A 25663-nucleotide genomic window follows, 5' to 3' on the forward strand; every position below is an offset into this window, starting at 1 on the left:
AATTATATGATAACAATTCTACGTCTAGGTATATACCCAAAACAATTGAAAGCAGGGACTTAAATGGATATTTGTATACCCATGATCACAGAACTGTTAATTCACACCAGTTGAAAGGTGGAAACAGCCCAAATGTCCATTACAGATGAGTGAATAAACAAAATGTAAACACACGTGTGCACACACAGACAGGAACTAGAATATTATTTAGCCTTAAAAAGGGAGAAGGAGAATGTGAATGGGGACCAGATGATGGGAGTGTGGGGGAGAGGAGCATGGCAAGATTTTTAGCTGTCAGTCATGAGGAGGACACATAGGGTACAAAGATCCAGACCTGGGTCCTTTTTTCTTCCTGTGTGAGATTCAGATGATAATTAGAATTCTATATTGTCCATTAAAAATATTAATGTGAAAATGATAAGACTCTGAAGAACATAGCAAGAAAGGAGAAAAATAATAAAAAACATGATTTTGCTGTTAAAAAAACAAAACAGTATTATTTCTGTGGACTGTCTGCAGTACAGTAATAATTATGCATATCACTACAATTTGGGTGAGATTAACTTGGTTAAAAGCTGTGTTTGATTTTAACAGCAAGTCTGATTCACAGCTGGAGGTTCTAGTAACACAAATACAAACAACTCCAGCAAGTGGGAATCTATGTTTCACCTACTATTATAGTGTAAACTGTTTTGTAGCAGGACTACTTTGAATTGAAAAAGCTAAAGATTATATTGATGGCAGGCTTATATCAGGAAGTTTTGGAAGAGAGCTGAATGATTTAGAAGTCACCAGAAATTATAAGCCATATACTGTGAGCACAATAATTCCTTGATGGCACAGGAGCAGTGTGCGGTCTAGCTTCCAGAGGAGTCCCTGTGTCTCTCAAATTCAACGGGGGGCGCTTCTTTGGAATTTATAACTTTGCAAGGGGCCTTCGGGCGATTTTCAGATTACTAAATTATAAACTTCAGAACTGGGTATACAGAAAAGCGTGTATTTTTTTTTAAACACACATTTGTATTGTGTGTGTGTGTGTGTGTATATATATCATGTCATCATTTCTTTTTTTTTTCATCATTTCTTATTTTAGAGATACTGTAAAGCTGTTTGAAACTTTAATTTTCTTTGTGTTGTTGGCTACTTCATGTAAGTGTTCATCATAACTGGATAACATACCCATTAATTAACAGAACTAGACTATACTTTGTACAGAGACTAACTCTGGGTGTATATACATATCAGATTTCTTGCATGCTCAGTTGTGTGTGTGTGCATGTGTGTGTGTGTACATACACATATGCTCATCTCTTCCACCAAGGCACAAGTGCAGTTAGAATACGTACTTCACCATCTTGACAAAGAAGGGATTGGACCCCTTGTTGCTACAGAAGAACCACTCTATTTTGTTTATTCCAGAATGAAGACAGGCTGAGCACTGCTACCAGAAATTTAGAAGAGCTTACAGTGAAGCACACGGAAGCAATGAAAGAAGTAAGAGCTAATAACATAAAGTTTTAAGATACCTGTGGTTTTGTTCATTGTCCTTCATTAAACTGACACATTAAAAACCAACATTTGAATATTACTGTGCAGTTTGCAAAGCACTCACAAGTATAATTTTTTTCATGAACTATGCCAACAGTCTGCATTGGTTTCCAGTAGAGTACATGTACAGGATGTTACCCAGAAATGAATGGCTGAAGATCCCAGCAGGTCTGCTCAAGGTGGCTTTCGTTATCTTTGTTTCAATAACCCACCCTCCAGCCGACTCTCTTGCTTGTAGGCTTAGAAACCTGAGTAGTCAGTGTTCTGTAAGAGGATCTGTTTCTCAAAGATGATCTTGAATTAACCACACTCACAAAGAAGTTTATAGAAAAATAGATACCAGCTTACTAACTGACGGTAAGAAACATAATTGTCACAGGAACGAGACATACATGTCCTGTGGCTGATGGATTCTTTCCCTACAGGTACACTACATGGGAAGCCAAACAGATGTTTGGTTACAGATGTTTACTCGCTGAACAAATCATTCTAAATTTTTATAGCACTGGCTAAGATAGCCTGAATTCCACAAGAGGGCTAATCTATACCTGCCCTTACTTCTGGACCTGTTATAGACTAGAACCAGGGTCCCCAGCCCTTAGATGAGTAGATAATGACATCTTTTGTCTTTCTTATCACTCTTTTTGATGTTTCCAATACTGATCAACATACTTTCTGACGTATTCTTTCTTTAAACAAGTTAAGAAATTCAGATTGCTTGGAAATCACTCTGCTGTGTTTCATCATCTCAGCTCAGGTATGCAACTTACTGATTTTTAAATTTAACTCTTAGAGGACAACTTTATTTCCAAACTCAGAGAAGAATGCAGCTCCTTTAGAACAAAAGCAGGATAGCATAATAGACGATGCTATTATTATCTATAGCATAATAGACCAATAATAGACCATGAACTTTAACATTAGGCACAAGGGGGTGAAGCATTGCCTTTAGTACTGTCTTTGTGTGTAACCTTGGGTAAGTTACTTCACTTCTTTGAACTTGAAATTCCTCATCTGTAAGATGGGGATGATAATAGCTTCTTCAAAGAGATTTGTGAAGTTTACAAGTACATGTGAGGTTAAAGCACACAAAACATTTCACACACACATACTTGACACCTAGCAAGTAGTCAATAAATTATAGGTGTTATTATTAGAAATAGGTAGTGTTGTTCCTGCCATTTTGAAGAGAAAGACATTGAAGATTAGCAGGAAGTTATTAAGTTGGGTGGCAGTGCTCTGTTACCTCTACTATACCACTCAGCTTTTTGTGTTTGTATTGTGAGGAGTTGTCCTCACAATTCAGTAAAACTAAATTCAGTTACTTTGGTAGTCTATCTCTAAGCAATTTGGCACAGTAGGTAAGAGCTTAGCCTCTGGGTGGGCCTGCTGAGTGTGAGGTCTAGCTCCTCCTCTTACTCAATCCTGCATGACACAGCAAACCCCTTGGACTCTAGCCACCTGCTTCCTCCCCTACAAAGGGGGAGGATAACAGTCTCATAGGATTGTGGTGAAAAGTAAATATTTGATGTCCTTAGTACAGTACCCAGAGCATCGAGTTAGCTTTTAATCTATTATTATGAGCCACATAAAAGTACCTGTTGTGAAGCTGCCATATGAACCAGAAGCTGTTTTTTTAATACTCAATAATTTATTTTAATGCAGTCTTCTATTAAGATTTCAGACTTCTTAATCATCATTGTTAGCATAGGAGTATAAACAATTATTGTGGAGATTTTTCTCTGTTTATGAGTATCATGACTATATTCCCTAAACTATAGATAAGGCAACTTGATTTAAAACCTGATATGTTAATGGAAAAAAAAAAAAAAAAAGTAGAGATTGTGACTGTCCCAGAAATTTGTGGTGATATATCGTCATATCTATGGGAAACAATGACTGATAACATAAAACAGCTGGAAGGAAGTTTAGGGAGGGAGACCCACACTTAAGGAAAGCTGAATTTTCTGCCTATTTCTTAGATTATAGACACAACAGTATAGTGATCTCTTCACTTCATAGACTTGATATGGGGTACTATATGATCCATGGACTAACAGTAAAAAAATGTATTATTTTCTTTCTAGATGGAAAAGTATGCAAACCATGTCCATACCTTAACAGAGGAAAGAGAAACATTGTCTCACGGTTGTGAAAAGGAAAACAAACAGTTTAGACATGAGGTTAAAGTGCTCCAACCGAAACAGGGTAATTTTTCCTTTTATAAAAATATAAAGTTAATTTTTTTTCTAATTCTAAAAGTAATATGCAACAATTATAGGAAATTGGAAAATGTATAAAAGAAGGAAGGGGAAAATTACTATATGTCTTCCACTCCAAGAAAAGTACTTATAATGTTTTGGGTGTATTTTCTGCCTGGTCTTTTTAAATTATCTGTTGTGAAATAGTCTGAAATGTGTGTGAGAGAGCACAGGATGGTCATTTCCTTCAGCCTCTATTAGAGCACTTACCACACTGTCCTAGTGACCTGTGTCAGCTCCTCTGGGGCAGAGATCTTGCCCTGGTCTTAGTGATTTCTGTGTTCCCCATCACACCTGCCCTGTAAAGTACCTAGCATATTATGGACTCAGAAAATATTTAAGTACTACAAAGCTACAAAAGAGGATACAGATAGGACCCCTTTAGAATATTCTATTTTGTTTAACCTCACAAATTAGATATTATTATTATATATGGTCGGTGATTATATCTACCACACATTTATTATTTTCTGTACTCAGCATTTTTCCTTGCATCTCAGATATTCTATTTGAAATCTTTTTTTTTTTTTTTCATTTTAGAACTTCCTTTCATGAGGGTCTGCTGATGGAAGTTTTTTCTTTATTTTGAATCTCAGACGGGAAAGTTGAGTTAATCACAGGATATATCTCATATGAACTACACTCTTGTTTCCTTTAATTTCATTTCTTGTTTTGCATTGAATATACTGAGTTTCCTTCTTCTGGCTTAATAGTTTGTGTTCTATTTTTGTTTGTATAGTGGTTGCATTTTAAGAGTTTTAAGTTTTCTTCTGGCATTTTTAGCTATTCTCAGCAGGAGTGTTGTTCAGGGCTCTAAGCTGCCATTCCATGAGAAATAGAAGATATGTATGTCCTGCTGCCAGCATAAATTAGCTTTTGAAGGATTGGTAAATAGGGGAATTATGTCATTTCAAGGCAGAAGTTCATATACAGTTTCCCCCAGCATGTTAATGATTTTGGCTTACCAGCAAGCAAGCCTTGGAGTTTATACGTGAAACTCATTTGTCCCACATTATTCTTCTGGCCTCAGTTTGGCCACATGTTTCTCCTTGGAAGTGCTTATTGTAAAGATATCCCTAATCTTTGTGCATTTTGCCTTTGTTTCCATAACTCCACAGACTCAACTCTTTTAGCTCACCTTTACAGCAAGCCTGGTTTTTAAAAAGAAGATAAAGCCCTATATTTACTATAGTATTTCTTTTTTTTTTTTTTTAATTTTTTTAACGTTTATTTATTTTTGAGACAGAGAGAGACACAGCATGAACGGGGGAGGGGCAGAGAGAGAGGGAGACACAGAATTGGAAGCAAGCTCCAGGCTCTGAGCCATCAGCCCAGAGCCCGACGCGGGGCTCGAACCCGCGGACCGCGAGATCGTGACCTGAGCTGAAGTCGGACGCTTAACCGACTGAGCCACCCAGGCGCCCCTACTATAGTATTTCTATACTTGATGGAATTTGATGTAACTCTTTTAATGTACCAGTATAATTATAAGGATTGTCAGTGTTTTTTACAGCACTCTAGTTACACAATGACAGAGATTTAGAATGGTCTATACCAATCTGTTTTTTGCAAGAAGCCCTATTATTTTTAGTGAGCACTTTACAAAATACAAGTTTGTTTGTTTGGGGAACATAAAACTTAATTACTCCAGAAAAGCTTATATAATTGAAGGTTGAAGATAGAGCTAATATGACTAGATAATGGACGTAATGTTGGGTGGGAGAAAATGGGGGAAATCACTGGTGTCCCAAAGCTTTCTGGCCTGGGCATTTGGAATATTAGAGTTCCAGCTACTCAGGTGGGGGAGACTATGGGAAATCCCATTTGAGGAAGACCGTAAAGAGCTTGCTTTTGGACATGTACATTTTGATGCATGTATTAGACATCCAAGTGGGAATGTCAAGTAGACAACTGTGTAAGTTTGGAAGGCACCACAAGCTGCAGCTGTGAATTTGGGAGTCATCAGTATATAGCCAAACCTAAAGCCTTGGGACTATAGGGATTATCTGGGGAGTAAAAGAGGATTCGGGGATGGGCCCTGGGACATTCCTATGTTTAGAGGCTGAAAAGGTGAGAAATTAGCCAAGGAGTCTGTGAAGAAGTGGCCCACAAGGTGGGAGGAAAACCAGCAGAGTGTGGGGTCCCAGAGAGAAATGACGACAGTGTTTTAAGAAAAGGATGTGAACAAGTAGGTCAGACATCACTGATAGGATATGTAGAACAAGGACAGATCATTCACTATAGGATTTGGTCACATGAAGGTCATCAGTAACTTTGACAAGAGCTGCTTCTGTGGAGTGGTGGGTATGAAAGCCTGCTTGCAGTGAACTCAGGAAAAAGTGGTAGGAGAGGAAGAGGGGACATGGCAATGGTTGATCCCTTCTTGAAGCTGTGCTGTAAAGGAGAGTGAGGAAGTTGTGTAGAAGCTGGAGAGGGATATGAGATTGAAGGAAGATTTCTTCTTGTGTTCATTGTTGTTTTTAGTGGGAGATATGATAGCATGTCTTGAAGATAATTACAATGCTAAGTTGGGAAGAAAGCTTGATGGGGCAATCAAGAGAGGATTCAACTGCAAGCGTGTTGTCTTTGAGATAAGTGGGAATGGGATCCAGTGCACAAGGGGAGAGTTAGAAGCAAGGATAGTTTGTTAAATTGCACGAGAGATTTATGAGATTTAAAAGATTTTGGAATCTTTGAAAGATTGTGGAAGCTGTCTTTGGAGTGTGCTTTTTTTCTCAGTGAAATAAGAAGCAGGGTATTCAGCGGAGAGTGAGGGCAGGGAAAGGAGCTGTTGGAGACTTGAGGAGAGAGAGGAATGAAATAATGGTCTAGAGCTCTAGAAAATATAAGAGAATGAGAGAGAATTCTGGGGAATTGTGGGAGGATTGCTGGACAATAAAGACTCACTTGAGGCGAGTAGACATGAAGTGAGAGTGAAACCAATCAGCCCTGACTGTACAGTTTTCTCCAGCAACATTCAGCTTCTGGAGTGAGGTGCAGTGGGGCTGAAGGGTTGGACTTAAACAGGCTGGAATTCTGTCAACCAAGTATAATGGAAGGAAAGAGGGGCATGGGAGTTGTGAATGTTTCAAGAGAGTGATGATAACAATGAACTGATTGGATGAATCTAAGCTAGTTAAGAAAGTGAGAACAAGAGTGGGAAAGGAACATTGAGCAGTGTTTCAAGTCAGTGGATTATAGTTACCAGTATGGCCAAAAACTTGTTGACATCCAGCTGCTAGAAGTACATAGGAAGGGGTGATTGGAGAATGGGATGCTTGAAATTGAGACTGGGGAGTTGCAGCTAATGACTCCCATAGAATTACTATGGGAGTAGAGAATGAGATGGCGTAGAGGACTCTTTGGAAGTTAGTTGCTAAACAGACTGAGAAGCCAGGGCACTAGAATAATCTATCTGAATGTTGAAATCACCAAGAATTTTGGTAGGACTTGTTGCGCAATGTTATGCAAGTTAATTGGCTTGTCGGTGCCTGCATCCTTGTCTCATAAATGAGATAATCATGTTTCCTACCTCAGTGGCTTTTGCAAGGATTAGATGAGATAAATTTATCTTAAATGCCTAGTACAATACCTGCCACATAGTAAGCACTCAATAAAACAACAACGAATTTTAAAGTTATCCAATAGTAAGAATATCTACCATTTTTGAGAACCTTTTCCCGTTTTTTTTTTTTATTATTTCTGAAAGTTTGCAAACACCCTGGACAGATAGAAAGAAGAGTGGTAGTAACAGTATAACTGATTTTTAAAATTAATTTGCTGTGTAATTAAGAACACATTTAACATCATATAACAGCAATTATTTGCCTACATTTCTTTTAATAGTTTTGTATTTGTTATTTCTTCCGAACAGAAGTGCAAATAAAAGAGGTTGAAGAAATGTTGTATCAAGAGGGCTTATCTGAAATAGCTCTGAGCAGCCCCAGTGAACAGACTGCATACTTACTGGTAGAAAGAAGTACACTCTTGCAGAAACTGGAAGCCCGGGGCCCAAAGCCAGAGTCACAAAGGTGTATGACCAGTAAATTCCTGAAAGAACATCCCCAGGTATTCTGAAATTAACTAAGTAATTGAATAAGAGGCAGGCCAGTCTTTTAGTATTTGTTTTTTCAATCATTCATTCATTAAATTATAAGGAAGCCAGTTTTAATAATGCTTAAGAATATAAGTTTTAGGGCACCTGGGTGGTTCAGTCAGTAAAGGGTCTGACTCTTGATTTTTAAAAAAATTTTTTTTATGTTTTTTATTTTATTTTGAGAGAGAGACAGAGTGTGAGTGGGTGAGGGGCAGAGAGAGAGGGAGACACAGAATCCAAAGCAGGCTTCAGGCTCTGAGCTGTCGGCACAGAGTGTGACGTGGGGCTTGAACTCACGGACTGTGAGATCATGACCTGAGCCAAAGCCGGACACCCAACCAACTGAGCCACCCAGGTGCCCCTGACTCTTGATTTTGGCTCAGGTCATGATCTCACGCTTCTGCCTGAGTCTGAGCCCCACTGTGGGATTCTCTCTCCCCGTCTCTCTCTCTGCCCCTCCCCTACTCACATGCTCGCTCTCTCTCTCTCTCTCTCTCTCAAAATAAACTTTAAAACAAAAAAGAATATAGGTTTTAGATTGGGGTGGACTTCCCCTGCTACTTGTTTGTGGTATGACTTTGCACAAGTTACCTTTTGTGAACCTTGATTTTCTCATTAATAAAATCTGAGATCCACTCAACTACTCCACAAGGTGATCATGAAAATGAAATAACACATATAAGGCTCTAGAATAGTACCTCACACATTTATTAGCATTATTGTAGGGGACTTTTTCTCCACAAAAATCTGTAGTAAAAGGTAAAAGATTTATGCCATCTGAAAAAAAAACCAGAGTATTAATTAGCATTATTGTTTTTATTTATTGAGAACATTCCATGTGCCAGGATCTGTGCCAGTGGATGTAGAAACAAAGTCAAGTCAGGCATGATTTGGACTTCCAAGGAACTTACAAGCTAATGGAGGAAGGAAAAAAAGCCAGTGGTTACAGTTCAGTGTGGAAAGTCCCATGATAAAGGCACAGAAGGCTAGGGAAACTCAGAGGAAGGGCTGAGTCAGATGTGATGAGTTACGGGACAAGAAAAGCCTTCCAGAAGAGGTGTTGAGTAGGATTTTGAAAGCTGAATAGGTGTTCATAAAGCAGCTGGGAAAGGCATTGCTGGCAGGGGAAACAGTGTATAATGCATACTGGTTCATGTGAGTGAATGCTAAGAGATGTGGCTGGAGACTCATATGCTGAACTGAAGTTTGTACTTAGCACCCAGCAATGTTCCTGGATCACAGTAGAGGCATAAAATCATTTTTTAAACGATTTTATTTTTAAGTAATTTCTACACCCAATGCGGGGCTCAAACTCACAACCCGAAGATGAAGAGTTGCAGGCTACACTGACAGAGCCAGCCAAGCGCCCTGAGGCATAGAAACGTTTGGAATGCATAGATGATGGACTCGGGTGTAGAAGGTCTGGAGAGTCACTAAATAATTTTAAGAGGAAAGAGTAACGAGCTGATTCATGTTATTACAAAATCTGAGATTTTGATTTTTGGTTGTATTGAATCTATAAATCAGTTTAAGAGGAATTTACTATCTTAAAATATTGATGTGATCTGTGATCATGGAATATCTCTCCATGTATTTTTAAAAGTATATCAGTAAAGTTTTATGATTTTCCCTACAAAATCTTGCACTCTTTGTTACATGTATTCCTAGGTACTTCATATTTTTGGATGCTATTAATAGCAAATGCTATCTTTTTTAAAAGAATTTAATTTTCTAATTATCTTTTGCTGGTATTTAGAAGTATAATTATTTTACATATTGGCCTATACCTAGGATTGTTGCTAAAAATTTCCATTCATTTTACTTATTTATTTATTTCTAAAATATTTTTCTCTCTATTTATTTTTAAAAATATTTACTTATTTATTTTGAGAGAGAGAGAGACAGAGAGACTGAGCAGGGGAGGGGCAGAGAGAGAGGGAAAGAGAGAATCCCAAGCAGGCTCTGTGCCACCAGCACAGAGCCCAACATGGGGCTCAAACTCACGAACTGTGAGATCATGACCTGAGCTGAATTCAAGAGTTGGACACTTAACTGACTGAGCCACCCAGGTGCCCCTTGTTTATTTTCTTAAGTAGGCTTCACGCCCAATGTGGGGCTTAAACTCACAACCCCACAATCAAGAGTCACATGCTCCACTGACTGAGCCAGCCAGGCTCCTCTCTCGTTCAATTTAGTAAGTAATTTAAAGATCTAAAGTATTTTCTACCTGTACAATCATATTACCTAAGAAGAATGATACTTCTGTTTCTTCCTTTTCAGTCCTTATTCCTTGTAATTCTTTTTCTTGCCTTATACTGGCTAGGCTCTCTAGTATTATCTTGAAATTCATCTTATCACTGGTATTATCTGGTATTATTGTCTTGTTATTGATATCAGAGAAAGTATTCAATGATTCACTCTTAAGTATGATGTTTGCTGAAGGTTTTGTTTCAAATGGTACTGTTTATTTATTATTTATACTCTTATTCCTAGTTTGCTAAGAGTTTTTATTAGAAAACAGTGGTAAGTATTTTAAATATTTTTTTTATAGCCACTGAGATGATGAAATGATTTAGAACTTTAATCTGTTAATGTGAGAATTTTGTTGATTTATTTTTCTAATGTTAAACTTGTTTTGCATTCCTGGGGCAAATCCAGCTTGTTCATGATATATTATCCTTTCTAGATATTACTAGCTTAGATTTGATAAAATTTTGTTTAAGATTTTTACATCTATGTTTATGAGTAAGACGATTGCCCTGTGATTTTTCTTTCTCATGTTATTTTTGTTGGGTTTTAATCTCAAGGTTTGTCTAGCCAGTGTTAGCCAACCATTTTTCGTTATTTCCTCTATCATGAGAATATTTAGATAATTTTTCCTAATCTCTCTCCCATGAAATTTTAATACTACTGATAGAGTTCTATTTATATACTGTGGAGTTCTATTTATATACTGTAGGTATATCTTGATTTGTAATAAAAAGATTAAGATTTTTTTTGCCCCGTCAGAGTCAATTTTCACTCCCTTGGGGATGATATCGTCTCATTGAGAATGCATGATCTAGCCTCACAAAATGGATTGGACTGTGCTCCTATATTTTGCTTTTAAAAAAAAATTTAAGGGGCGCCTGGGTGGCTCAGTCGGTTAAGCGGCTGACTTCGGCTCAGGTCATGATCTCGCGGTCCATGAGTTCGAGCCCCGCGTCGGGCTCTGTGCTGACCGCTCAGAGCCTGGAGCCTGTTTCACATTCTGTGTCTCCCTCTCTCTGACCCTCCCCCGTTCATGCTCTGTCTCTCTCTGCCTCAAAAATAAATAAACGTTTAAAAAAAAATTTAAAAAAAAATTAAAAAAATTTAAATGACATTATTTAGGAAGACTGATTGATGTAAATTTCATTTATCTCTTGTTATTTATTTAGGAAAACTTTGAACAAAACCACCAGCCTTTGCGGAGAGAACAGGAGAAACATCAGGAACATGTGCAGCAGTCTAAAAAAAATCTGAGAGAGGTAAGAAAACAATCCTTTACTTAATAATAGTAGCTTTTACCAACTATTTTGTCTGAATATATTAAAATGTATAGATTCGTGCTGTGAAAATTATAAAATTGTGCATAAAAGTATTATAAACACATCACAAAAATTTGAGAAGAAAGAAGTTAATACTGATTTTTATTGAATGTATCAAAATTTAAACAGCGTGTGTTATATCCCTTGAAAAATCACTTTGGGATAATACATACTTCTTCCCAAATATGTTTGGAGCCCTTTTTGTGGGTAGTCCTTTAATATATAGCACATTGTTTTAAGTAGAATCAATTCTCTTCATAGAATTAAATTTTTTGATCTGAGGAAATGTTATTAAGCACTAAATCCAGTGAATAAAGTATTTGCTGGGAATTTAACCACAGGAAGTAACCCAAGATAAGTATATATGGTTGAAACTGTATATCATAGCGGGTTGTTTTGTTTTGTTTTTTGATTTTTTTTTTTTTTTTTTTTGAGAGAGAGAGAGAAAGAGAAAGAAAGAGAGCATGTGCACATGCACGTGCACAAGCGGGAAGGAGAGAGAGAGAATCTTAAGCAGGTTCTGCACTCAGCGCAACCCTGAGATCATGACCCCCGCTGAAATCAAGAGTCTGTCACTCAACCAACTGAGCCACTCAGGCACCCCTCATAGTGTTGTTTTAAATAGCAAAATTTGGAGACTACCAAATGCTTAAGTGATTATATAAATCATGTTGCACCCACTCTGGAACATTATATAGACTTTAAAAATTATCGTTACAAAATCGGCGCTGTTATGTGGGAAAATGTTTCTCATACAATGTTAAGTGAAAAAGCCAGACAGAAACATGTACATAGATTGGGATTATGACTATGTAAAAAATATCTATAAATAAAAAATATTGCAAGGATATATACCGATACACTAGTAGTTTTGTTATGTATATGGTATTTTGGTTGTCTTCTTATCTTTTAGAAAAATTTGTATAATGACTATATAAATTAATACATATTTGGGGATCAAAAGCAAGGTATGATTGAGACTGAATTTCTTAGCTCTTAAAATGCTTTGAAAATAATTACAGGGGCGCCTGGGTGGCTCAGTTGGTTAAGCATCCAACTCTTGATTTTGGCTCAGGTCATGATCTCATGGTTTGTGAGTTCAAGCCTTGTATCATGCTCTGTGCTGACAGCATAGAGCCTACCTGGGATTCTGTCTCCCTCTCTCTCTGCCTTTCCCCTGCTTGCTCTCTATTTCTCTCTCAAGATAAATAAAAATAAACTTAAAAATAAAGAGCAAGGTATAATTGAGACTGAATTTCTTAGCTTTTAAATGCTTTGAAAACAATTGCAGAAAAGGAGCTGGAGCTGTAAACATGATTTGAGCGTGTGCATATCTTGAAATTAAATGAAATACGTTATGTGAATGAATTTTATAAACTGTATTTAATGGACTGTATACATGAGGATGACTTTCTCTCTTTTTTCCAGATGATACTCACTTCTATGATAAAGTTTCTATTTTTTATAATTCAATAATTTAAATTATATATTTAATTTAATATAATTATATGTATAAATTATATAATTTAAATAATAATCTCTTAGATTAGGTTGAACTATATGAAGTTGCACGTTTATAGTGGAAAAAGATTAAATATCACCAACTTTATATGGTTTAACTTAATAAAAGAAATACATATAAATGAAATACTGTTTGCTACTTTCCTTTATTAGCTTTCAAACGCTTGTAGGAAATAGTGCAGTGTTATAAGAGTACATTTAATTTTTGTTTTATGACTAAAAATAGTTTTATTTCAGTCCCATAATGAAGACCTGGAAAAAGATAAAACATCACAAAACTGCCTAGAGAGAAATGCAGAACAAGTAGCAGAGAGGTTAGGGATGGCCCAAGAAGAAATCCGAAGGCTCACTGATGAGCTACAAGGGAAGGAGAAAGAACAGAGTAAATTAGGTAAGTTGTGGTTACAGAGGAACATTTCTGACCATGTTTTAATTATATATTATATATGATACATTATATATTATGTATTATATTATATATAATATCATGTATATATTATAGTTGACATTTTCTCAGGATAGAATTTGAGTACATTGAGGAAAAAAAATCTCAGTTTGATAAACAGCTTCTTTTTCTCCAGTGTCCAGAAATGTTTTACTGAAGCATAAGCATAACCTACCTACCAAAATGCTTAAGTCCCAAGTTTACACCATGCCGTGCAACAGATTCCCAGAAAACCCCTTTGTTTCTTCCTTCTAGGTCTACATCTTACTCAGAAGTAACTTTTAGCATTATTTCTGAGTTTTGATTGCAGGCAATACACATTCTTAAATTGGGTTTGTTTCTCTTGTTCAATCTTATGTTTGTGAGATTCCTTCATGTCATTGCACGTAGCCGTAGTTTATTCACTTATGCTGGTTGTATAATATTCCACTGAATAAATATACTACAGTTTACATTATCTAGCCATTCTACTGTTGATGGATATTTACATTGCTTCCACTTGTGGCCTATTACGAATAGTGCTGCTATGAATATTCTTGGACTTACCGACACATTTCTGTTTGTGATATACCTAATTATTGGATCAAAGGGTTATGTGTAGATTCTACTTTGGTAGATAGCTGCCATACTGTCTTCCAAATAGTTGTATTAATTTAAGCTCTCCTCACTTGTATGTGAGACTTTGTGAGTACTTGATATTGTCTATCTTACTAACTTTGCCTTTTCTGGTGAGTGGGTAGTGGTATTTAGTTATGGCTTTAATTTGCATTTCGCAAATGGCTAATGAAGTTGAAAACCCTCTCATAATTTGTTGTTATTGTTGTTGTTGCTCATTTGAATATACTATTTTGTGAAGTACCTGCTCAAGTCTCATGTATATTTTTCTATTGGGTGGTATCTTTTATTAATTTGTAAAATTTCATTTTTTTTTCTTTTTTTTTTTTAAGTTTACTTATTTTTGAAAGAGAGAGTGCAAGTGGGGGAGGGATAGAGAGAGGGAGAAAAAGAGAGAGAAAGGGAGAGAGAGATTGAGCAGGGGAGGAGCAGAGAGAGGGAGAGAGAGAATGCCAAGCAGGCTCTGTGCTGTCTGTGCAGAGCCCAACGAGGGGCTCTATCTCAGAAACTGTGAGATTGTGACATGAGCCGAAATCAAGAGTTGGATGCTCCACCGACTGAGCCACCCAGGCGCCCCTAATTTGTAAAAGTTCTTTATATATCCTTGGGACTGTCGGCTGGGTCAGCCAGTTGTTGGAGCATGCAACTCTTGATCTCAGGGTCATGAGTCCAAGCCCCATGCTGAGTGTTGAGATTACTTAATAAAAAATTTTTTGGTTAATTCTTTATGTATTCTGGATATGAGCCTTTTATTGGTTCTAAAAGTTACGTTGGAGTTTTTGCTATATCGAAATGCTAATATTTATCAAGTCAGGTTTTTGTATGGCTTCTAGGTTTTCACTCATAAAGCCTTTTCTATATCACTATAAGATTATTGAAATGTTCATCTCTATGGTGTTTTATTGTGCTTTTATGGTTTCATTGTTTATATTTCAATCTTTGCTTTATCAATAATTTATTTTAGTATAAAGTTTAAACTTTTAAAACTATCCCCTTTCTATATTATAATTTACAATGATTATGAAATTAGGCTGATTTTCAAATGCAGCATATAGGTTTCTTTAGGATCATATCTTTAAAGGGTTAAACGTATAAAACAGTAATTATTCCGCCAAACTGATCGTGGGTTTAAAAACAATACCAAGGGGGCGCCTGGGTGGCGCAGTCGGTTAAGCGTCCGACTTCAGCCAGGTCACGATCTCGCGGTCCGTGAGTTTGAGCCCCGCGTCAGGCTCTGGGCTGATGGCTCCGAGCCTGGAGCCTGTTTCCGATTCTGTGTCTCCCTCTCTCTCTGCCCCTCCCCCGTTCATGCTCTGTCTCTCTCTGTCCCAAAAATAAATTAAAAACGTTGAAAAAAAAATAAAAATAAATAAATAAAAACAATATCAGGAGGGTTGAGATTTTGTTAAGTATGTGTTTTAAATAATGAACACATGAAATTTTTGGAATATGGAATTTTTCTATATCCTAATAGGGTATATACACCATTATATATATTTGTTAAAATTCACTGAACCATACACCGATAAGGGTGAATTTTACTGGATGCAAGTTAGAAACCCAATTTTAAAAAATTTTTGAAAAGAAATTCGGCTATGTGAGTATGATGAGAAGCAGTCTTTGCTGCTTGCAATACAGAAGGAAAAAGGAAAAGCAGGACACCCATTTTTTTTAGTCACATTTGGAGACAACAGAACTCAATCACATGGCACTCTGTTCCATCAGCAGTGGTTGGTCTGGTAGATCCTAAACTATTAACTGAAAGTTGTCACCACAGTAAGTATACTGGGGGGCTGTTGGGAAGCTGAATTAGCAAGTCCTTTAAAAACCTATGTAGTATCATGGGGCACCTGGGTGGTTCAGTCGGCTGAGCGTCCGACTTCGTCTCAGGTCATGATCTCCTGGTTTGTGAATTCGAGCCCTGCGTTGGGCTCTGTGCTGACAGCTCAGAGCCTGGAGCCTGTTTCGGATTCTGTCTCCTCTCTCTGCCCCTCCCCACTCATGCTGTGTCTCTCTGTGTCTCAAAAATAAATAAACGTAAAAAAAAAAAAAAAGTTTAAAAACATATGTAGTATCAAAAAAATTAAAATAAAATATATGTAGTACCAAAGTGTGCCCTAGATATAACTTCTTGAGTCATCGGTTTACAAGTCAGAATGTATTCCTAGGTAAATGTGTTATACAACAGTGTTTACCAAGTATCGGTCTACTTTCAACACTCTTTTTTTTTTTTTTTTTTTTTTTTTTTTGAGAGAGAGGGCGCAAGTGAGCAAGGGACAGAGAGAGGGAGAGAGAGAGAAGTGGGGCTCACCTGATGCAGGGCTCCAGTTTTACCTGAAGTGGGACTTATGTTCACCCAAAGTCAGATGCTTAAAACTGAGCCACCCAGGTACCCCCAAACTGACTCTTCAAAAAAAAAATTTTTTTTTAAGTTTATTTAGTTTTGAGAGAGAGACAGAGACAGAGACAGAGTGTGAGTTGGGGAGGGTCAGAGAGAGAGGGAGGCACAGAATCTGAAGCAGGCTCCTGGCTCTGAGCTGTCAGCACAGAGCCTGAAAAGGGGCTTGAACTCATGAACCATGAGATCATGACCTGAAGTCAGAAGATGCTTAACTGACTGAGCCACCCAGGTGCCCCCAAACTGACCCTTAAATGAAGGACTCTATTTTAGCTTAATCTCTACCTCTGTCTATATCACATCCAAAACCTTGGATGGGAATGAAAAATTTTGGACAATAACAAAGATATTCTTCAAGAATAAAAAAAGAGGGTCACCTGGGTGGCTCAGTCGGTTAAGTGTCCGACTTCGGCTCAGGTCATGATCTCATGGTTTGTGGGTTCGAGCCCCGTGTCAGGCTCTGGGCTCTGCTGACAGCTCAGAGCCTGGAGCCCACTTCGGATTCTGTGTCTCCATCTCTCTAACCCTCCCCTGCTCGACTCTTTATCTCTCTTTCAAAAATAAATAAGCATTAAAAAAAAAAAGAATAAAAAAAGAATTAATGTCAAATATTTATAGTATTCTTCAATAAATAAATTATATGAAAAAGATGGATTTTTTTTTCATTTAAGGGAATTATTAGCCAGTTATAATGTGTGGACTTTACTCGATACTGATTGAAACAAATTTTTAACATTCGTGAAAAAAATTGGAAATGTGGATATTTACTGGATATGTAAGGAATTGCTAAATTTTCTTAACCACATGTGTATTGAATGTTTAAAAAGACTTCTTTTAGAGATATATAGTCTCTATATATCTATAAGATATATAGATATATATATCTATATATCTGATTGGGATATATCAGATCCCAATTATGGTTGAACAATTTATGGTTGAACAATATGTCTGGGATTTGCTTTTATAAAGACCCCTGTACCACACCCACACACAAAAAATAACTCAAAATGGATCACAAAGCTAAATATAAGAGTTAAAACTGTAAAACTCTTAGAAGAAAACATAGTAACTCTTCATGATCTTGGATTAGGCAATGATATTTTAGTAGAACACCAAAAGCAAAAGTGGTAAGAGAAAAACTAATAAATTGGACTCAGTCAAAATTTGAAACTTTTTACAAATTAAGTTATTTATTTATTTTAAGAGAGAATCCTAAGCATGCTCTACTCTGTCAACACAGGGCCCAATGCGGGGCTTGATCCCATGAACTGTGAGATCATGATCTGAGCCAAAATCAAGAGTCAGACACTTAACTGACTGAGCCACCCAGGTGTCCCCCAAATTGAAACTTCTATACTTCAAAATACAACATCAAGGGACACTTGGCTGGCTCAGTCAGTAGAGCATGTGACTCTTGATCTTGGGGTTGTGAGTTCAGGTCCCATGTTGGGTATAGAGATTACTTAAGAAATAAAACATATTTTTTAATTTTTAAAAGTTTTATTTATTTATTTTGAGAAAGAGAGAAAGAGAGCATGAGCATGGGAGGGACAGAAAATGTGAGAGAGAATCCCAAGCAGGCTCTGTGCTCAGCGTGGAGCCCAACACAGGGCTCCAACTCACAAACCACGAGATCATGACCTTACCCAAAATCAAGAGTCAGACACTTAACCAACTGAGCCACCCAGGAACCCCTTAAGAAATAAAATCTTTAAAAAAACAAAACAAAACAAAACAAAACAAAACAACATCTGAATGTCCCAATCAGATGTGAATATTTCTATTCATCAGTTTTTTGGATTTGTTTTATATTAATAGTGACACAAATAAATAATGATATTATTGTCATGAATCTAATATTTGCAGCTAGATGAATAATTATGTGACTCATTAAATCATAAAAGGAAAACAATTGTATTTCTATATGCTATCAAGAAACTATTGAGGGGTGCCTGGCTGATTCAGTCAAGGGAAACGTGATTTTTGATCTTGGGGTTGTGGGTTCGAGCCCCATGTTGGGTGTAGAGATTACTTAAAATCTTTTAAAAAAATAACTATTGAGAAATGAAATAAAAATTACCACTTGCAATATCAAAAAAAAAAAAAAAAACCAACAACCAACATCAAGAAAGTGAAAAAGACAACTCACAGACTAGAAGAAAATGTTTGCAAATCATGTTTGATACAGGACTTATATTTAGAATATGTAAAGAGTTCTGATAATAGTAAAAGAAAGCTTGATTTAAAAATGAGCAAAATATTTGGGTAGACATTTCTCTGGAGAAGATATATGAAAAGATGCTCAATATCATTAGTCACGAGGGAAGTGCAAATTCAAACCACAATGAGATACCAGTACACATACACTAGAATGGCTATAAAAAACCAAAAACAAACAAAAAAAAAAACAAAACAAAGCATGACAAGTGTTGGTAAGGATGTGGAAAGATTAGAACCTTCATATATTACTGACGGGAATGTAAAATGGTGCAGACACTGGAAAATAATTTGACAGTTTCTCAAGATGTTAGATGTAGAATTATCATGTGGCCCATCAATATAACTCTTAGGTATCTACCCAAGAGAAATGTGCGTGCGAATGTTCAGAGCACTATTTACAATAGCCAAAAGATAGAAGTGACCCAAATGTCTCTCATTGGATGAATGGATAAACAAAATGTGATACAGTAATTCTTTGTAGGAAATAGTTAACAGAGACCTGACACTGCTGTCCTTAGAAAGGCATGCTTGTGAGGTCAGCCCTTGACTAGCATCTGGGAACTTGGATTTTGGGAGTGTTCCCACCATTCCCTAACTGATAATAGGGGCTCACTGTGCCTAAACTGTTTGTGCAAACAGTGTGGTTTATACTTATATAGGGTCCCAGGATACAATTTCAAGGTGGGAGAGGGGTGTTTCTCTCACACCACCCAGCAATTCTTGGACATCATTTGGGTGTCCTACGTTTCAACTTAATTCTGACACTATCTACCTTTAATTCTGATGCTGTCTACCTGAAGATACTGTCAGATTGTACAGGCTAAGGCTCAGTCTTGTAAGACGGCTCCCCTCCTTCAGATGCCAGTTGCAAGCCTAGGGTATCGCCTGTGCTTCTGACCAACTGGCTATAGATTGGAATTTCCAATTACCCCCTCCTTGGGTTTGATGAATTTGCTTGAGTGGCTCATAGAACTCAGAGAAATATTTAATTTGCTAGATTACTGGTTTATTATGAAAGGATATAACTTAGGAATAGCCGGATGGAAGAGATGCATAGGGCAAAGTATGGGGATGGTGTGCAGAGCTTCCATGTCCTCTCTGAATACAACATCCTCCCCAAACCTCCATGTGTTCAGCAACCCAGAAGCTCTCCAAACCCTCTCCTTCTGGGTTTTTACAGAGGTTTCACTACAGGCATGGTTGATTAAATCATTGGCTATTGGTAATTGATTCAACCTCTTGCTCCTCTCCTGTCCCTGGAGGTCAGAGGATAGGACTTCTAATCCCATGGTTGGTTCTCCTGGAAACCAGCCCCTGTTGTTAATTGCTGGCCAAAAGTCACCTCATTAACATAAGATGGCTTTATCGCTCTCATCACTTAGGAAATTCCAAGGGTTTTAGGATCTCTGTGCCAGAAATGGGTTGAAGATAAGGTCAAATGCATATTTCTAATCACAAAGTGCAGTATCACAGTGCTCAATACCTGCCTTCCTTCTGAGAATCTGGAATTTTGGTACCTGGTGGGCAGAAGTGGTATATATGTGACTAGCTAGCCCCAAACAAAAACCTTGGGCACTGAATCTCTAATGAACTCCCCTGATAGAAGATACTTCACATGTATGATCAGTTTGTTGCTGGAGAAATTAACCACACCCTGTGTGACTCCACTGGAGAAGACTCTTGGAAGCTGGAGCCTGATTTCCTCTGGCCTTTGCCCCATGCACCTTTTATCTTTGCTGATTTTGCTTTATATCCTTTTGTTGTAGTAAGTATCAGCTGTGACTATTAGTATATCTTTAGTCCAGTGAGGCAAGTCCCAAGAGTCACCGAACCTGGGAGTGATTTAGGGGACTCCAAACACTTGTGCAATGGAAGACAGTGTGCCTGTAAAAACCAAATACTTAACGCTTGCTACAACATGGATGAATCTCAAAAACATAATGCTAAGTAAAGAAGTCAGATGCAAAAGGTCACATATTGTATGATTATATTTATATGAAGTGTCCAGAAAAGGCAAAGTAGATTAATGGTTGCCCAGGGCTAAGAGTGGGAATTAGGGTTAACTAAATGGGCATGAGGTTTCTCAATGGGGTGATAGAAATGTTCTAAAATCAGATTGTGGTGGGTTTCACAAATGTAAATATACTAAAAGTCATTTAATAGTACACTTTAAAAAGGCAAATTTTATGGTATATAAATTGTACCTCAATAAACCTGTTAAAAATAGAAGAAGTGGTGGAAATAGGTGTATTAGATTGAAATCTAAGATGGTCTCCACGAGCCTCACCTGGTATACACATTCCTTTTCCAAGTTATTCAAAAATCAACTACAATATAGATGCTGCTATGAAGAGCTTTTGCAGATGTAGTTAAGGTCCCAAATCAATTGGCTTTAAGAAAGAGAGATTATCCTAAGTGAGACTGACCTGATCAGGCGAGCCCTCAAAAGAGCTTAGGCTTTTCCCTGAAGAAGATATTCAAAGTGTGAGAAGGATTTGATGTGAGGTAAATTCTCCTTTGCTGACTTTGAGGATGGAAGAGACCACGTGGCAAAGAATGTTGGTTGCTTCTAAAAGCTGATAGACCTCCCAGGCTAACAGTTAGCAAGGAGATGGGGACTTCAGTCCTACAACCATGGGACTGAATTCAGCCTGCAGCCTGAGTGAGCTTGGAACTACATTCTTTCCCAATCCCTCCGAGATGAACACACCCAGCTCATACCCAGCTCATACCTTGATTTCAGCCTCTCACGAATCTTGAGATCATGACATGAGCCAAAATCAAGAGTTAGACACTCAACCAACTGAGCCGCCCAGGTACCCTCATTTTAAGTCACTGAGTTGTGGTGATTTGCTTTACAGCATTAGAAAACTAGTGTATGATAGTTATGGACATAAATGAAACAAGATTGGCCATGGCTTGATAATTGTTAAAAGCTGGATGATTTTAAAAAAAGCGGGATGATAGATATAGGTGTTTCCATAACTGTTCTATCTACTTGTGTATATGTTGGAAATTTTCCTTAATAAAAAAAGTTCTTAAAAAAATACCCAGGGCAACCACTAAAAGGAGTAGACTTAGAAAATAAAACTGTCAAACAGTAGAGAGGTCATAGAAACTTGGTCATAAAACCAACACAGTTTTGGAAATATTACTAGTTTAAATGCTCTGAGAGAGAGCTATGATTTTCAAATATCTGTGTGGACATGACAGGAGATGCTAACCTGGCAGTACGAGTTCATGCATTTGGTGGTCTCTGATATACCTGACTTTGGTATATGACATATTTGGTGTATGTGTTATTGTAGAAATAGGTTTGTTTTTTTTTAAGTGGAAATTAAATCTCATGTTCACAGAACCTCTCAATTACCTCCTCGGTACTTTAAGCTTCCATAAAAAAATTTATTGTGTAGAGTAAATTCTGAGCTCTCTAAGGCTTTTCTGGTTTGCCTCCTGCGTATCTATCCAGCTTCCTATCCCACATTTCCCCTAATCCTTTGCTCTGTAGGCCCAAGCAGTATCAGACTACATATAGTCCCCAGAACACTCAATGTTCTCTCCTACCCATTCTCTTTCATTTATGCTCTTCACTGTCTCTGAAACATCCTCCCACCTGCTATCATTCTACTCCCTCTCTTTCCATAGATGAACACTTAGGAAAATCATTGTTCTAGTAAAACAGAGTAATTCTTACATCTCTGGCACAGTGTAGTCAAACAGACCTGAGTTCAGATCTCAGATTTACCATTTGCTTGTTGTGTGACATTGAGCAAGTTGGTTAATTCTTCTGAGCCTCCCTTATCTTATCTATAAAATGAGAATGCTAATATCTACTCTGAAGGTTTGTTATAACGTTAATACATCTGACACTAGTAACTGCTGTTGCCAATAGCAGTGGCAGTAATAGTATTGTTAGGGTCAGAATCTAATTTTAGGTGAATCTGGTAGATTAGACTAGGATTTACTCCAAAGAACTGAGCGTTTTGGGGTCAATAATGAGACATGCACGATTGTGCTGATGTACTTACTTTGTGATTAGGAATGATCTCATAAGATTCACCTTAGTCTCTTACCTCTCGGAGGTTCTTCATCCTGACGTAGGAAGCCAACCAGACATACCATTGGTGATGACTAGACTCCAGGAGGCCAAATGATAAAACCTGGATTAGAAAACGCAAATCCGGTTGACTCCAATGCTCCATGTTCTTGCCCTCTACCATTCTGCCATCTTCATATAATTCTTGAATAGTATCAAAAGATACTTCCTGAAATTCTGTTGTTTTGATATTTCTAGCAACTACTGGTAAAATTCTAAATATTACTAATTGCAGGAACTAATTTTAATATTTCTGTTTTCTTTTTTTTTAATATTTAAGTTTTCTTTTTTTAAAGCTAATAGTACCATGCTTAAAAAGTTTAGCTTTTTTCTACTTGTTTATAGTAGTCCCAAATTCTTCAGCATGGAATCTAGTTAGGGAAACAGAAATATTATCAGATCAGATAATCAGGAATAATAATAAGGTGCAGCAGGAACACTAAAAGGAGTCTGGAAAAGCTTCCTGGAGGTGACATTTATGCAGAAACTTAAAGGAAAATCAGCAGAAATAGAGTGTTCCGAAACAGGAGACCACTTCAGATTTGATCATTACACTAACCATTCACTCCTTACAGAAATATTTTGTTTCTTTTTTCTTTAGACTCTGCACTTAAGAAGGCTCAACTAGAAATAGAACACTTGAAAGAAAATTTGATAAAGCTGAAAGAGAATGGTGAGTCAAGCATGTTAGTAGATATAGTGTTTAATAATACATTAAACAATAATTTAGTATGTATTAAATATGTTTTAATATAATAATATCTTTGATAATAATACTAATAAAGCACTATTGCCATTGTTATTACTTATTTCTACTACTATTACCTTACTTATCACTTACTGCTTACTAAGTAACAGGTATTCTCCCAGGCACTTTATATGCATGAACTCTAATCCTCACAACCCTTCCAAGTAGTATTATTATTCCCATTTCAAACACAAAAAAAACTGAGTTATGGAAGGTTGAGTTATCCAATAGCTACATTAAGTATTAATGAATTAAGTAATGCAGAGGGAGTATTAGAACCCATGTATCTGGGTTAGTCAGATACTCATGTATCTGACTCCAAAACCTGTGGTCAACACAAATAATACCTATTTTGCCCCTGACATCAAAACACCTTATGATGAATTTAACAATACTTCACACACACGTGTTCACTGGGAAGCCAATAGGCTTGGAATCCGTGGTGAATTAGTTAACCTGTCCCTGGCTTGACTGTAAAAATGCTACCAGCTATAAATAATACAACAAAAGTTGAGTGTTGTAATGGTAGCAACTACAAAAATAATTAAAAACGTGTTACCAGTTTTAAATAATTCTAAAATTGAGCTTACCCGGTGATACTGTGATTTATAATAAGAAATTTATATTTAGTCTTTGGCCCTGTTTCTGACACCAAGCTTCTAAAACCCTGCAAATTTCCCATGTGGAAATTTGTTAATGAGGACTCTTGGAAAGCCCCTGGTTTACCAATGCTGGAAGGGGACAGGGCTGGAGACAGAGTTTAGTCACCAATGGCCAATGATTTAATTACTCATGCCTATGAATGAAGCCTTTATAAAAACCCCAAAGGACAGGGTCTGGAGAACTTCTGGTCAGTGAACACATGGAGATTTGGGGAGAGTGGTGTCCACAGAGAGGACATGGAAACTCCTCACCCCTTTACTCATACTTTGCCCTGTGCATTTCTTCTATCTGGCTATTCTTGAGTTATATCTTTTTATAATAAACTGGCAATCTAGTGAGTAAAATGTTTCTCTGAATTCTGTGAGCCACTCTAACAAAGTAATCAGACCAAGATGGGGGTCGTGGCAACCTCTGATTTATAACCAGTCAGTCAGAAGCACACGTAACAACATGAGCTTGCCATTGGCATCTGAAGTGGCGAACATTCTTGTGGGACTGAACCCTTAACCTGTGCAATCTGATGTTATCTCCAGCTAGATAGTGTCAGAATTGAGTGGAATTATAGGATGCCTTGCTGGTGTCCAATAATTGCTTGGATGTATAGGAGAAAAGAGCCCTTACATTGTAATTGGTGATCAGGATTGTTAACCCTCCTTTTCAAAAGTATGTGATACAGTTATAAACACTGCCTCCTTAGTAATTGATAGAACAATAAAACAAAATCAGTAAAGATATGGAAGACTTAAGAACACTACCAGCCAACATGATAATTATAGAAATTGATAATTATGGAAATTTTTGATAATTTGTATAATTGATAATTATAGCAAACTCCACCAGATCACACATTCTTTTCAAGTATGCATGGAATGTTCACAAGGAGAGACCATACTGAGCCATAAAATACATTTCTGTGGAAGAACTGAAATCACAAATTATGTTCTCTGACCATAATAGAATTAAACTGAAAAGCAATAACAGAAGTATGTTTAAAAAATCCCCAAATATCACAATTGCACCAAGAAGCATAAAATACCTAGGAATAAATCTAACCAAAGATGTAAAAGATCTGTGTGCTGAAAACTATAGAAAGCTTATGAAGGTAATTGAAGAAGATATAAAGAAATGGAAAGACATTCCCTGCTCATGGATTGGAAGAATAAATATTGTCAAAATGTCAATACTACCCAAAGCTATCTACACATTCAATGCAATCCCAATCAAAATTGCGCCAGCATTCTTCTCGAAACTAGAACGAGCAATCCTAAAATTCATATGGAACCACAAAAGGCCCTGAATAGCCAAAGTAATTTTGAAGAAGAAGACCAAAGCAGGAGGCATCACAATCCCAGATCTTAGCCTCTACTACAAAGCTGTCATCATCAAGACAGCATGGTATTGGCACAAAAACAGACACATAGACCAATGGAATAGAATAGAAACCCCAGAACTAGACCCACAAACGTATGGCCAACTAATC

At 37.1% G+C, this 25663-nt stretch overlaps 1 protein-coding gene across 1 annotated transcript in view; it reads left to right on the forward strand.

The window, feature by feature from the left end:
- CCDC30 (coiled-coil domain containing 30) overlaps positions 1-25663 on the forward strand; it is a 125940-nt gene that overhangs the window by 1675 nt on the left and 98602 nt on the right. Inside the window, exons 2-8 of the mRNA XM_042996827.1 lie at positions 1420-1494; positions 2249-2305; positions 3636-3756; positions 7684-7877; positions 11325-11414; positions 13233-13386; positions 23374-23445. Coding sequence (XP_042852761.1) covers positions 1486-1494; positions 2249-2305; positions 3636-3756; positions 7684-7877; positions 11325-11414; positions 13233-13386; positions 23374-23445 — 697 coding nt within the window. The 5' untranslated portion in view covers positions 1420-1485. The remainder of the gene's footprint in view (positions 1-1419; positions 1495-2248; positions 2306-3635; positions 3757-7683; positions 7878-11324; positions 11415-13232; positions 13387-23373; positions 23446-25663) is intronic.

This window comes from Panthera tigris, chromosome C1 (genome assembly GCF_018350195.1).
Source record: "Panthera tigris isolate Pti1 chromosome C1, P.tigris_Pti1_mat1.1, whole genome shotgun sequence".
Classification (NCBI taxonomy): Eukaryota; Metazoa; Chordata; class Mammalia; order Carnivora; family Felidae; genus Panthera; species Panthera tigris.